The following is a 15,181-nucleotide window of genomic DNA, read 5'->3' as shown; positions in this document are numbered from 1 at the left end:
CAATCACACCATCCTCCTCACTCGACTTGAAACCACCTTTAACATTACCAGCACTGCCCTCTCTTGGATCAAATCATACCTCTCTGACAGACGCCAGTTCATCTCCATCAATAACTGCAAATCCCCCACTGCTCCCCTCCCCCAAGGTGTCCCCCAAGGTTAAGTTCTTGGCCCCCTCCTCTTCATCCTGTACCTGTCCCCCCTTGGTCACTTAATCTGCAATCATGGTCTCCAATTCCACTGCTTCGCCGATGACATTCCAGCTTTTCATCTCCACCAAGTCCATCTCCACCGCCACCCACTCTATCCTGACAAACTGCATCACTGAAATAAAATCCTGGCTTCAAATCAACTTCCTCAAACTTAGCTATGATAAATCTGAAATAATCATCATTGGCCCAAAAACGCTCACCAAATCCACCCATAACTTTGCCCTCAACATCGACGGTTTCCCAGTATCCACCTCCCCTCACATCCGGAATCTTGGCAGCATCTTTGACCAAACCCTCTCCTTCGACAAATACACTAAACACATCACTAAGACAGCCTTCTTTCACCTGAAAAACATCGCCCGTCTCCGTCCATCCCTCTCCTCCACGGCTGCAGAAACCCTCATCCATGCCTTCATCACCTCCCGTTTGGACTACTGCAACAGCCTCTATGGTTCACCCTCAATTATCACCAATAAACTCCAATGCATTCAGAACTCCGCTGCCCGTCTACTCACCCATTCCCGGACCCGTGACCACATCACCCCCGTCCTTTACAAGCTTCACTGGCTCCCCATCCCCCAGAGAATCCAGTACAAAATCCTCCTCTTGACCTACAAAGCCCTCCATAACCTGGCCCCATCCTACCTGGCTGACCTCCTCTCCAGACACACTCCCACCTGCAACCTCCGCTCTGCTGGTATCAACCTCCTGACCTCTCCCCCCCCCCCCCCCATCCGGACCAAATTCAGATCCTGGGGGGACAGGGCCTTCTCCATCGCTGCTCCCACCCTCTGGAACTCACTACCTCACACCATCAGAGACTCCTCCTCACTCACCACATTCAAAACATCACTCAAGACCCACCTGTTCAACACTGCATTCAACATTTAACCCACAGCATTTAACCCCTGACTATCTCTTCTCCTTCTCCTTCCTTTTGCTTTGATTATTTACCTATTGATTTTTGTCTTTTTGCACTTGCTTTTTGTACTCTGTCAAAGCGCCTTTGGGCTTCTTGAAAAGCGCTATATAAAATAAATGTATTATTATTATTATTATTATTATTATTATTATTATTTTTAAATGCTGTGTTTGGTTTTCGCCAAACATGTCTTCTGGTGCTGTGGCCAAATATCTCTACCTTTGACTCATCTGTCGAGAGCACATTGCTCCAGAAGTGCTGGTCTTTGCCTCGGTGTTCATTGGCAAACTTTAGCCTTGCCCTGATGTTCCTTCTGGACAGCAAAGGTTTCCTCCTGGCACACCTCCCATGTCGATCAAATTTGTGCAGCCTCTTTCTAATGGTAGACTCGTGCACTTTGACATCAACAGTGGCAAGAGCTACCTGTAGGTCCCGTGATGACATTCTGGTGTTCTTAGAGACTTCTTTCAGCATCTTGCGGTCAGCTCTCGGGCTGAACTTGCTGGGGCGGCCTGGTCTGAACAAGTTGGCAGTTGTTTGGAATCTTCTCCACTTGTAGATGATCTTCCGGACAGTCGAATGATTGATTTCAATTTGTTTGGAGATCTTTTTCAATCCCTTCCCAGACTCATAGGCATCTTTAGCCTTCTTTCTGAAGGCCTCAGAGCTCTTTTGATCAAGGCATGGTGACGCCGCACACTTCAACAACAAAGAGCAAACCAAACTAAATGTCTGAGGTTTAAATAAGACAGGTTCCTCCAAGATCCTCTCCAACGATGTTCTAATCATTTGCACCTGAGCTGGTGCACCTGATTCTAATTTTAGGTATTTGAAGTAGTGATAAATGTAGGGGTGTACTTACTTTTTCCACATGTGAAATTTACATTTATGCTTATTTAAATTATACAATGGACTACAAAATGTAAATGTTTCATGATGTTTGTTATATTATATCACCTTTATCTATCAATATTGTTGAAATGAAGATCAAATAGCTGTATGTTGAAATATGTTGAAAAAGTCAAAACTTTACATGGGGTGTACTTTTTCACGTGACTGTATAATTATATATATTTAAAAAAACCCTTCTCCGAAACCTCTTCACAGATCCATGTGAAACCTGTCATGTCTAGTAAACATGTGATACTTGAGAACATCTGAAGGGATTTAAATCAAACCTGTTTGTTTTTAGGACGGTCAACGAGGGCATCTGCCAGTTGTCGTGGGCAGGGACTACGAGGAGGCATATTGGAGATGCAGTCGCATTGCTCTCGTTTAACTCTAAAGTGTGTTAAAAAAAATATTTCAGTAACTTTATAGATCACAGATAACAAACGGCATGCATGCTTATACTCGTACTTGTGTGCACGACTTTCTTTCAAGTTCCCAACAAGTTCGGTGTTTATCGGATGGTACACCAGTTCTAGTCATGACGTTATTGGGTCGTTTGGTGAACTGTGCTGTATATGTTATTGACCATCTTGTTATAAAGAGATGGTTTGGTTATGTTGTGCAATGGACTGATTACCAGCTCGGAGTTGCCATTACCAGTTAAGTTTGCCATTGCAGTGCTGTGTGATGGCATGCTTGCTTGCTTGCTTGCCCTGAACACTAGGAAGCTTCCCATTTTTCGGTGGTTGAGGGGTGGCTGTAGGCCGCTGCATTGTTGGAAAGGATTCCAGATATAATGGATTTTTTTATATAACCACCGGTCCTTGAAATGCTTCTTTATTAAAATGAGACTATTGCACCAAAAAGCCAAATGATTCCTTCATTTGTATATGTAGACTTTCATTTCTTCCCTCTTCAATAGGTAGTCCTAGCTTTGACAACCTACAAGCCTTATTAGTGGCTTGGCTGCCTTTGGCATGGTTCAAATTAAGCATTTAGATTGCTTGCCTATAGCAGGAACCTTTGACTTACTGAAAAATTTGTGCTTTTAATTGTGAACATGTCCGCACGGAAATGGTCGTCTTGTCATTTGACCTTCTTGGACTCTATATTTGTCTTTCATTTAGATGCAAAGTCATGGACATGGCCAAGTATGCAGATCTAATAAATAATGACTATATGCGGTCTGGCAATCTTTTAATGCTGTTTTTTGACCCTAATTTGACAAAACTTTTCAATAATTACGAGGGACATGACTAAAGCTTTCAGTGGTCCATGATGTGCCAATGGTCATTATATTTCAAATTTGTAGTTGGTTAGGAATTTGTTTTCTTGCTATTCATTACCTCTGCCACCGAAGGTGGATGGAGGTTGATTTTATCCCGTCTGTTTGTCTGTGAACAAGATATCTAAAAAACTTGTGGATGGATTCGGATGAAACTTGGTGGAGAGGTTGCGTACGCGACCAGGAAGAGTTGATTCAATTGTGGTGAAGATTCGAATCTGGATCTGGATCATAGAAGTTTTAAAGTGATTCTTCACCATTGGGAGATGGGGCCAAAACCGATATATAGCACGATGTCTCAAAAGGTTATGGACGGATTTGGATGAAAATTGGTGGACAAGTTGGGTGTGTGACGAGACCAAATCTATTAGATTTTGGTGAAGATCGTTCGCTCTTTCACGAGCCTCGATCTTGTATGCAAAAAAAAAAAAAAAAAATTGGATTCGGATAGGAGAATTATTTAATTTTTAAGTGATTCTTCACCATTGAGAGATTAGGTGAAGAGTGATATATACCATGATGTTAAGAAAACGTTATGGACGAGTTATGACTAAATTTGGTAGATGAGTTGGCTTGGTGATGAGAACAAGCTGATTGGATTTTGGTTCAGGTCCGAATCCAGATTGACACCTGATTGACGAATCCAGATTCGGACTATCAGTGGAATACAAAACATAAACTGTTCAGCCTGGCGGAGGTATGCGCTCTACCGAGTGCCGTTCTAGTTTTGAACAATCTTCTCAGTGACAGAACTTTTCACAGCTTTTGAGCCAAATTTTCAAACAGATGAAAACAAAAAAGAATCTGAGCATGATAATTATCCGTGGAATCAAATAGCAATTTCTTACTCCTGGAAAAGAAATGACAAATGTGAGTTTACTTCACTTTTTCTAATCCACAAATCTATACAACAAATTGCTCGTAATGACAGCCCAAAGTTTAATCCAGATGTTGTGAAACGTTTCCAGCAGACGTTTAAAAGTTGTGAAGTGTTGTGAAGCAGATATTTAAAACATAAATGTCTGCTCGACGAGTCTATGTACGAAATAAATGATAATACATGCATGTACAGACATTAGCCTCACATAAATTTTGAGTTTACATTAAATCGATACAATTATCTCACTTTGCATTGAATTTCCAGAGTTACATCTTTATATGCAGATATTGAGACCCGTAGAAGAGCAAAAAGCCAGGAGGCGTTGGGGCAAATATAAAGCAGTATGATGATGACGAATTGAAGAACCGTATCACAAGTTGAGGAATTCTAGCAGAAGGGTGAGAACATGGTCTCAATTGTTTCACTACTGCTGAATAATAATGATGGGAGAGATCCTGAAGTGGTGATGGGTGGCAGTTTTGAGATGGGGTCGGGAAGGACTCGCAACAATGAACTTACCCCCCTTCTCTTCATTCCGCTGTCACTCCATTGATGTAATTTGCCTTACTAGATCTTTAAGAATTGTGCATTCCAAAAGGAAATCAAAATGGAGGAGGGTGGCAAAGAAGGGAAAAGTTCCAAGGAAATAAGTGTAAGTTAAGGGAGGAATGGGGGAGATAAGAGAGGAGGAAGGGGTTTGGATGGACAAAATTGGCATTTTATCTTCAGTGTACTCTGACTCATCCATTTAACTGTTTTTCTGTTTGTTTATCATAATCAGTCAGTGAGGCTGCGAACAATGCACAAAATTTGATTCCTAAAGTGTGTGTGCATCAAAGTACTACTCTATTGTATATGAAAGGACACTCAGATTGAGAATAACTTTTCATATGCTTTGTTTGGTAGGTTTGGCAAGGCGGGATGTGATGAATGAACATCGAAAGGCTGGTCATGGATGCCTCCAATTTTCATGATGTCCTCAGCCCTGCTGTCCACCACCAAAGCGCTGCTGGCCATGAAGCAAAACCTGGATCGTCAGCTGAACTCCGGCAACATTCTTCCCCCCTCCTGCCTTCAAAGCGATACCCAACACTGCCACAACTACCCCTAAATGATCCATGCTGCGATCCTGTGACTGAATGCCAGTGCACGACACCATGCAAGCAAGAACCACGGCCATTAGAAGTTGAAATGAATGAAGTTGAGAGCCTCACGAGCGAGATTATTTACCATGCAGATGGCTCCGTATTTGTGCTTGAAAGTGGGAAAGGCAAATTGATACTTGAAGATGGAGGCGGTAGTAGTGGAGACTTGCTTGCTGCAAATAGTGTGCTGTTCAGCGCTCTTACCTCGGACAGTGGGGCAAATCTGGGCTCTGGCCGCCCTGCTATCATTAAAACCTGCCACATCTCTGCAGCATCTGTGGGCTGGCATTGCCGAAAAGAAGGCATTGTGGCTGGGTCTATGTCAAATACCTCAACCCGGGTGCATAGCCCGGTTCTCTACAGCTTTCGTGTGTATGATGTGCGTAATGGCACGCCTGAGGCAGAAGCTTTTGCCAAATCTTCCTCGTCTGCTTCTACTTCTGTACCTTCTCCCTCTTCTTCTACTCCAGATAATGATTCTTTTTCTCCCTCTTGTTCTTTTAAATCTTCTTACATGGCCAAAGACACAGTTGACTCTGAAGACCTCAAGGCATTTGAATGCCTGCCCCGGCCTTTGGACGAGAAGCACAAGCCCATTCTCATGTGCTTCCTTTGCAAGCTTTCATTTGGCTTTGTATATTCGTTTGCTGTGCATGCAATTGAGCGGCATGGTTTACACTTTGTACCAGAAGAGCGGCAGCTGCTCCAAAGAGTTGGGGCCTCTGCTATTGTGCAAGGTGTTGGGCCAGATTGGTATCCCTTGTTGAGCTTTCTCGAGCCCAAGGCCACCGATTTTCCTCGTGTACCATCAAGAGACTATGTTGTGGCACACAGTCCTACAACAGCCAGGGAGACTGTTGGAGAAGTGGTTAGTGCCAGTGTTAGTTGTAAAGCACAGCCAAATTTGGACGGTATATTAGCACCTGACAAGACACCCAAATCCCCAATTACCTCAATTTTGCTGGTAAGGCAGCAACCTTTAAAGATGGGCTCTGTCGATTGTAGTGCTGTTGGAAATCTTGAGGTTGTCAATAGGGCAAAATCTGAAGACGACAACTCTACAGATCATGCTGAAGCAGAGGATGAGAAGGAAATGTATAATGATGGGATGAATGACACAGATGAAGTACCTCAAGTTTTACTTGTCAGCAGTCCTCATGTTAGCACCAGTGAGCTTTTAACTCTATCAAACCAAAGTGTTTTTAATGCTTCTTTACCGACATCTAGTGTGATAAATAACGCAACCACAGTCACAACGATCACTATTCCAAAGGTGAACTCATCTACCTTTAGAGCTATCACTAACAGTATCGGAGCTGCAAGCCAAAATGGATTTGGTGATGCATTAGCCATCCAAAAGTCAGCCAATAGTGGCTGTACCAAGGCAACCTCATCATCGGAGTCACAATGTAACAAGCCTCTAAAAGTCAGCAAGGATTACGAGAGAGTGGTAGACATGGAGATAAATAACCATGCATCTACTGCCATTTCAAACATGGTCACCTTGCACGCTTCACCAACTCTTCTAACCGTCAGTTTGTCAGGCAGGATTCCTGAGTGTCAGGGTCAGCATAACGGTGGCTCCGTGGAGTGCCCAAAGTGTGACATGATCCTCGGTTCTTCACGGTCTTTGGGTGGTCACATGACGATGATGCACTCTCGCAACTCTTGCAAAACATTGAAATGTCCTAAATGTAATTGGCATTACAAATACCAGCAGACATTGGAAGTGCACATGAAGGAGAAGCATCCAGAACCTGGAAATTCTTGTGCATACTGTCATACAGGGCAACCCCATCCACGACTGGCACGTGGAGAAAGCTACACATGCGGCTATAAACCATTCCGCTGTGACGTGTGCAACTACTCGACAACAACCAAGGGGAACTTAAGTATTCACATGCAATCTGACAAACACCTTAACAATATGCAGAGCTTTCAAAATGGGGACGGACCGATATCTGAGCAGGGGAATGGTCCCGCATTTCTGCATGGATCTCCCACTGTGATTACATCTGGCTCTGGTTCAACTCTGACCATTTCAAGTATGCAGAACACGCAACCTGGAACACTGTCTGCTCCTTTGCAATCGCCCACACGGTCAAAATCCAAGCCCATCTGGCGCTGTGAAGTGTGTGACTACGAGACTAATGTAGCACGAAACTTACGGATTCACATGACGAGTGAAAAGCATATGCACAATGTCTTACTTATGCAACACAGCATGAAGCAGCTCTCTGTACATCCTCATAACCTTGATCTTGCCAATGGACGACATGGTTTGTCTGTTCTTGCACCATATGAGGCAGACTTCCATCAGTACTATGAAGCAGATGTGCATGCAGCGGCCCAAGATCTTGATAACCCCAATATAGATAAACCTGATGAAAAGTCAAACGAGAAGAATTTGATATTGGGAGATTTTCAAGTTGACTCGAGTTCCACGCTGCCATTGCTATCACCTGCAATTGGTAAATAACGCATCTCACCTACTTGGTAATGCTTGATATACCAACCACCTTTAGAGGCCATTTTTCCCTGCAGAGTGGGGGTTGGCCTTTTTTGGGCACCGTGGTCCTCTTTTTGAAGCAATGTTTTATGGCCGGATGCCCTCCCAACCCTGTTAATCGCCTCTTGCGACACACAGGGAATTACCAGTGAACTGGTACTCAATTTGCCGACCTCAGAAGGATGACAGGCTGAGTCAACCCCCCTGGCATTAATTCACTGATCGACCGGGATTCGAACCCAGGATCCTAGGATCCCATGCCGGACCCTAACTGCTAAGCCAACACCAGGCTTGGTAATGCTTGATATATCGTCTATATTTATTTGGCTTTCATGAAACTTTATAATCATTAAAAAGCATGTCAGCAGTGCATATAACCTTGGATCGGGCTTTTTGCAATTGTTTTTATTCCTGAACTAAAGGCGCCAAAAGATGGACCTTTTAATTTTTGCACACGACTTCACAGTTCAGAAGTGAAAATGTTTCCTTAATTTATTTACTTCCTGTTGCAATGCAAAACTTCTGTCATTTACTGCATTCCTATTCTGACAGGCCAGAAACCTATGCTAGTCCGTGAAAACGAGGTTTTGGATCGGTGCTCGGCATCTACAGACCTGTCGCTCCAACTTTTTCAATGTGCAGTGTGCGGGGCATTCACTACCGACAGTCTTGAATCGCTAAGCCTACACGCCACTGCTGAGCGCTCACTCACCGAGTCGGAATGGAAGGCAGTGTTGGCCGATGGAGCACATTCCTGCCTCCTTTGCCAGTATACCACACTGTTGCGTGCAAACTTCCAGCTCCACTGCAAGACTGACAAGCATTTGGCACGGTACCAGTTGATGGCTCACGTTCGAGAGGGTGGGAAAGCCTCGGAGTGCCACCTGAAATGTTCCACAGTGGGCAGCTCAATACAATTGCGCTGCAATGCCTGTGACTACTTTACCAACAGCGTGGACAAGCTATATCTGCACACAGCTAGCGCGAGGCACGAGGCCAGCCTTAAGCTATACAAGGTGAGGATAACGTCAGCTGTTAGTTTTCTTTTTTCTGTTTACAAATTGGACACAAAACATTGTGTAAGAGTTATGTCAATTAGTGGATTTGTATATTTATTTTACACTCCAATTTGCTTGACTGGAAAGTTGATTTGTTGAGGCTTTTATTCCCCAAGCACTTCTACATCACACCTGCTTTTTGCAGAGGCTATATTGCAATTGCAAGCAAATCATTTCATTTGACCACACTTCTTTGGCTTTATCTGAATGGGAAGAGTGAGTGCATTTGTGTGCACATGCGCAATGGGTTTGGTTAAGGTTGGCATGGAATTCTTATTCTAAAAGGTCAGGGGGCGTTGACGATGCTTTCCCATTTCTCAAGGTGTTCCCAATGCAAGATCTACACACCTGTCCCATCAATGTGGTCGTACCTTCATTCCATCCCACATATATCTTTGCGATGGGTATGCAGCTATTTCAGGACACGTGCCTTGACATCATCATCATTCGTAAACTTCACGCCACCCAGATGTGAACTTTAAATTGTTCAGAGATGAAAATCACAAGGAAACAAGTATGGAGTCTGTGTGATGAATTAGAACTTCATAATCCACCTCCACGAGAGTAGTGGTGGTCATATTTTCATGTTGAGGGTGAACATTATCATGCAGTGAGGTCCCCCCTCAGACAGCATACCCAGCCATTGTCTGTGTATTGCTCGTCTTACTTCATAGCATAATAACTCGCTGCAGTTAATCTTTTTCTCACTTTAAAAAAAATTCCATATGAATTGACCATTAAGGTCTGAAAAGCTTGTTACCAGAAGCTCTGGCAAATAGCTGAACCATTTCCTTTATTAACGTGGTTTTGTTCCATGCTTTTTTGCTTCGACTCTGGCATGAAATATCTCCATGACCAACAAACATCGTGGAATTATTTATTTATATACACTATGCTATCTCCACTACTAACACACAACTTTGAATGATCTATTACTTCCATGCACCTATCACCGCTACCCACTGGTGTAGTGCCAAATGTTGAGGTACTGCAGGCCTGCAAAAATGTCGGCCGTGACGTCATCGCCAGATCAAATCTACCGTCGCAAGTTTTAAAATGACGCTCACTATTTGAGTTCCCAAAATGAGTGATAAATGAAATACGCACATTTTACCATGATAACCAAAAGCGTAAGCAACACTCACATTGCATGCATACGATTAAGAATCCCCTTTAAAGAAAATGTCTTCACCATTTAGTCTCCAGCCACCATTTTTTGACAAAACTATGCATTTTAAGAGTGTAGAGGAGTTTTTTATTTTGTTTTTATTTATTTATTTATTTAGTACCATGTGGTGTTTTTCACCACCACAAGATCGACCTTCATTACTGGTTGCTCCCATCTTTAAGCTGCAGCGGTTTGTGGAATATCTTGTGCAATATTTACCTCCGCCACCAAAAGTGGATGGAGGATATGTTTTCACCCGTCTGTTTGTTTGTCTGTCCGTTTGTGAACAAAATATCTCAAAAAGTTGTGGACGGCTTTGGACGAAATTTGGCAGAGACGTAGAGTATGTCACGAGGACGAAATGATTAGATTTTGGTGAAGATCCGGATTCGGATCCGGCTGCTATAATTTTTTAAGTGTTTCTTCACCATTGGGAGATAGGGCCAAAAACGATACATAGCAGGATATCTCAAAAAGTTGTGGACGGATGATTTTGATTAAATGTGATTCTGTATTGTGATTTTCTGGTCTACTCTGGGATACAAAATGTAAACTGTTTACCTGGTGGAGGTGTGCTCTCTGCTGAGTGCCGTTCTAGTGAACGTATGTTTTTTGTTCTTTAAAACAATTATTTAAATGGAAGCATTAAAATTGTTTGGTTAAAATACATCAGTTTGCTTTTAAAACCTTTGACCTAAATTTTTAAGATATACACCAACTTAGTTTCAAAATACAAGATGTCTTTCAGAAATTCCGAAGGAGGTGTTTGTGGTGAGCAAGCTATTGTTTCTATGGGGAATATAAAGGGTTTCATTGCGATGTTTTTAGACCATATTCACAAAGAGCCTGATTCAGCTGCTTCTGCAACCTTCTTCTGCAAATTGCTCCTGCAAAGCCTTCTCATTTCACTTCTTGTGAAACCCAAATCACGCAGCCACTTTTGGAATGATGTTGCTATGTAGCCTCGACAGCCAACCTCAAATGGGTAGCATACTGCTTTCCATCTTCTGTCCTCGCAGTCCAACTTCAGTTCAGCATACTTGGAATATTTTCGCTCATTAGTCTGGGCGAAATAGGGTTTGACCTTCCAAAAAATATACCATAGCAGATTTTTGGCTCAGTGATGCCATATCATATGTAGATTGATACATTAGGAGCCTCACGCTGAGGGTGTTGGGGAAATTTTTTTAACTTGATTTTTTTCTGGGGGTTGGAGAGGGTGCAATTTACGTAAAAATGCCATCAAATGTAACAAAGGCGAGACACATTCAACTGCACTAAAAACCGTTAAATACTAAATTTTACAGGTATAGGCCCCTATAGTATGAAACTATATATAAATAGCCCCTTAAGCATTCATAGCTTGAAAATATGCTGCCAACATGAATATTTCTCGATACACCGGGGACTCGATGTAACATGGTTCGATATAAGGCGGTATTCAGTTTAAGGCGGTTTATATATGGCCTGCAAAAGCAATTTTCACAATCTAAGGACACCCATCGGCGTTGTATAGAGTTCTCACTCTTTAAAAGGAAAAGTTTGAAACTGTTGTAAATTACAAAAACGATCCACCACCAAACCAAACTAATAACTACAGTTTGTGGAAGTCTACAAACTTGCGAGTTCATCATCTTCCAAGATCACGTCCGTTTGCTCTGCAGACACGTTGTTGCAAGAGACGCCCCGGCAATCACTGCATGCAGGGACACATGCAAGTCCATTTTTCTTGCAGCTACACAACATTGTACCACATGCGTTCCTTGATGTTGATTTGCAGCCGCAACACACAACGTTTAGAATAAACTCTGGCGCAGCAACAATATCAGTCTTGATTGGAATGAGGATGTTGTTGTCGAAACGCCATCCCCACTCGGTCGGATCAAGGCATTCCAGGTTGTGTGGCCCATTGACATACTTGGAGTTGCACCCTGAGTGAATGGAAGTACACTGCACGCCCAGTCGTGGTCAGGGCTTCCGGCTTTAGCTTTTTCTTGCCCAGTATCATCAACTGCCAATCGGCATGACGTAAAGTTGTGAGCGTATCATCCTCTTTTCCATTGTAGATATTTAGCATAATGGTGTTTCCTGCAGTGCCAATCTGCTCGCGAGTGGCTTTCAAGTTCCCAAAGCAAGAAACAGCTTCCTGAACAATATCCGACTTCAGAGTTTGCATGATCTTCAGCTTCCCTTTTCCGTAGGTGGCAGATGTTGTGTCACAGCCTCCCCAGGCATGAGCTAACAGGATAAGCTCTGAAGGAATCTGCAATGTGGCCACGAGGGTTTGAATCTTCCACCACATCGGTACTGATTTGTTTCTTGATGCTTTACAGGCCTTTTCTCTAGCACGCGTTTTCATCAATGTTGTATAGACTACATTTCCCATAGTTGCCTTCACGTGTTTCATCAACATAATGCATACATTGGTGTCATCACTCGCCACAACTACAGATTTTCCAGTTTTGGCAAGACTAATCGCAGTTTTGACAATGAGAACATCAGCATCACCCTCACCTTGAGAGTTTGATATACGGCGCTCAGTCAGTCTCTGATGTAGTAGCTTGATAAATTGACATTTCCACAGTGGTACCAAACAGAATCGGGGACAGTGATGACCTAGGCCTGGCAGCAGTCACAATTGCCTGGCCAATACATGCTTGTTGCAATGGATTCTTGATCAAGCCTTCCATAAAGATTCGGAGATACATTGGTAACCACTCTTTGTTCTTATCAACGTTGCCGATGTCTTCGTTAGTTGGATATGTTTGCAGGTCATATTGTTTCGCTCGCAGCTCGCAGAGAATGATCTATGCAGCGGTAATTACAATGCGTTTTGAATCGTCTTCAGAGTTAGAATTTCGTTTCTGGTACCATTCATCACCGATAATCGAGCTTGCTGTGTCCTTAAAACAAACAACATCAGCTTTACCATCCAGCTCGGCAAAAACGATTGAGTCACCATATATTTTCACAAGCTGTGTCTTCAAGTAACTCTGTCTACTGTAAATGGCATCTTCCGAGTCAGAAAATAATTTCATTTGATGATATAGTTCAGTAACGCTGTATAGTTCTCCCTCTGCCTCGAGCCAGTCACATAGTCTGTTTAAAACTTTCCATCTGCGCGTGGTCTGTTGGCCGGCCTTTCCGTTTTGTCTGTTGTTCACTAGAGCTCTGCTCTGTCTCAATGTTGAACTTATCACGACAGGCATAATGGTACCGCGCTTCAGCTGCAGGTAAATCAGAGCAACTGAGAAGCCGACTTCGTACTGTCTCCGCAAAAGAATCATTTCTGCACTTTAATCTTTCTAATAACTCTCCTCTATATTCTATCGTTTGACACACTGCAAAAATAATGCTTCTGTCGGGATGTCGTGAATCGTGAACACAGGACTCTCCACAGAACAAGCAGTGGTCTTTCCAGTTAAATACAGTTGGGGTACTAGAGCGATGCCTAACCTTACTGCTAGTGGGTACGTCTCCAACATCGCATGTGCTTCCGGATCGCTTCTTCTTCCGTATTTCATTACTAATAGTCTTCTGGCAACTAGCGTGGATTTGCACAACGATGCTGCTGCTGTCTTCGTTCGCCTGTTGATCCCGCGAGTTTTGTAGGTGTTTTTGTAGATCAGTACAGTTAAACAGTTCGCTCTAGGTTATAATTGTCTGTAATCCTGTGGTTGGCACTCTAAGTTTATCGTTTGCTTGTTCAGGAAGGCGGCAAATAATGCAGGTATCATTGGTGAAGTGGGGAGATCAGGATTCCATCTCTATTGCTGTGAGGTGGATATAGGTCAGTTCACTGAAGTGATGCAACCAGTTTGGGATCTGTAGGAGCCGCACCTGTTGAAAAGAGAAATTGCTTCATTGTAGTGTAGAATAGAAACATAGAATCAGACATATTAATATTAGTCCTGGCTCATACGACATACGGCCGGTTCGAAAACTCCGAACATCAATGCAACCACGGGGGCCAGTCATATGTCATATGAAATTAAACTGGGTATAGAAATACATCAGTTTGATTTATTTACGTTTCACTTCGTACACATAGGTCTCGATATTGGTTGTTGAAGAAACAATTATTGTACTATACTTTTGGGTATCAAATCTTAGTTAGGGCTTATGCATGGCCGTAGCTGGCTTCTTGGAATTGGGGGTGCTCAAGCACCTTACGATAGTATCATCGAATTATTGGGGGTGCTCAACGAGCTGGTGAATGGATTGATACATTGTTTTGTGTATACCTCAAAAATATTTGGGGTGCTCGAGCACTCCATGCACTCTTGCAATCTACGGCCCTATTATATTCAAACAGTGTAAACATTGCACAAGTTACCTTGGGTTCAAAGGAGATGGCAATCTTGTCTGAAGTCCGTAACGTGTAGATGATGCGTCCTGCAACCACAGAAATGACCTCTTGTCGTGAGTGTGTCCAGAAGCTTGGTATCTCGGATAGGCAGATAACAATCAGATATTGCTCGCATGCAAGTTGGCTGTGTATTTGATGTATTCTGAAATGAAAAGTACAACATGTAGATTGTAGACTAATAAAACAGTACACAAAGAAATTTAAAAAGAAAAACACAAAACTTTTAAGACATTAATCCGACATTACAGGATTTTGGACCCCTTTTGTCCTAATATTTGGACATTTTTGCCCGCATTTTTGCCCCATTATTGCCCCATGGAGAACAACCACGGCACATGTAGTGCCTCTAAGAGACTGCTTCCTTATTATGACCCCCTTATAGGCTACTCGGTACTTTAAAATGAAGTTTAGCTTCAAAATTACCTAATTTGTGTATTTTCGATTTTGCCCGCATTTTACCGCGATACCCTCCTTTACTTAAATCAACATAAAATAATTTCCCCAACAGACTCAGGGTGAGGCTCCGAGTATGTTAAACTACTTAAAATTCTGCGTCGAATGGTACCAAATTCAGCTATGGTATATTTTTTGGAAAGTTTGGCCTATTTTTGAGCTATCTCGCCCAGACTACATGGGCTTCCTGGATATTCTTCTCCCAGAGCAGTCAACTCTCTGAAAATCATTTGCCATTCAGAAGCTGAACAAATGACCATGTTTCAAAACATAAAATGATCTCCTTCTA

General features: G+C 42.8%; 1 protein-coding gene across 1 annotated transcript; it reads left to right on the top strand.

The window, feature by feature from the left end:
• The first annotated feature begins 5,141 nt into the window (after positions 1-5,141).
• LOC137422282 (zinc finger homeobox protein 4-like) lies at positions 5,142-9,377 on the top strand. Its single transcript, XM_078769197.1, has 3 exons — positions 5,142-7,806; positions 8,397-8,860; positions 9,315-9,377. The coding sequence occupies exons 1-3, from the start codon at positions 5,142-5,144 to the stop codon at positions 9,375-9,377; spliced, it is 3,192 nt and encodes a 1,063-aa protein (XP_078625323.1).
• The last annotated feature ends 5,804 nt before the right edge of the window (positions 9,378-15,181 follow it).

This window comes from Myxine glutinosa, unplaced genomic scaffold, assembly GCF_964187855.1.
Source record: "Myxine glutinosa unplaced genomic scaffold, kmMyxGlut1.1 SCAFFOLD_1668, whole genome shotgun sequence".
Lineage (NCBI taxonomy): Eukaryota > Metazoa > Chordata > Myxini > Myxiniformes > Myxinidae > Myxine > Myxine glutinosa.
This window is presented reverse-complemented; position numbering and strand designations above follow the sequence as displayed.

What these genes read in the sequence shown, in the direction of transcription:
- LOC137422282 (XM_078769197.1), top strand. Translation starts at nt 5,142, where the DNA reads ATGGATGCCTCCAATTTTCATGATGTCCTCAGCCCTGCTGTCCACCAC. An exon ending in ATTGCTATCACCTGCAATTG is followed by an intron (nt 7,807 to 8,396) that starts GTAAATAACGCA and finishes CTATTCTGACAG; the next exon opens with GCCAGAAACCTATGCTAGTC. An exon ending in CCAGCCTTAAGCTATACAAG is followed by an intron (nt 8,861 to 9,314) that starts GTGAGGATAACG and finishes ATGGGTATGCAG; the next exon opens with CTATTTCAGGACACGTGCCT.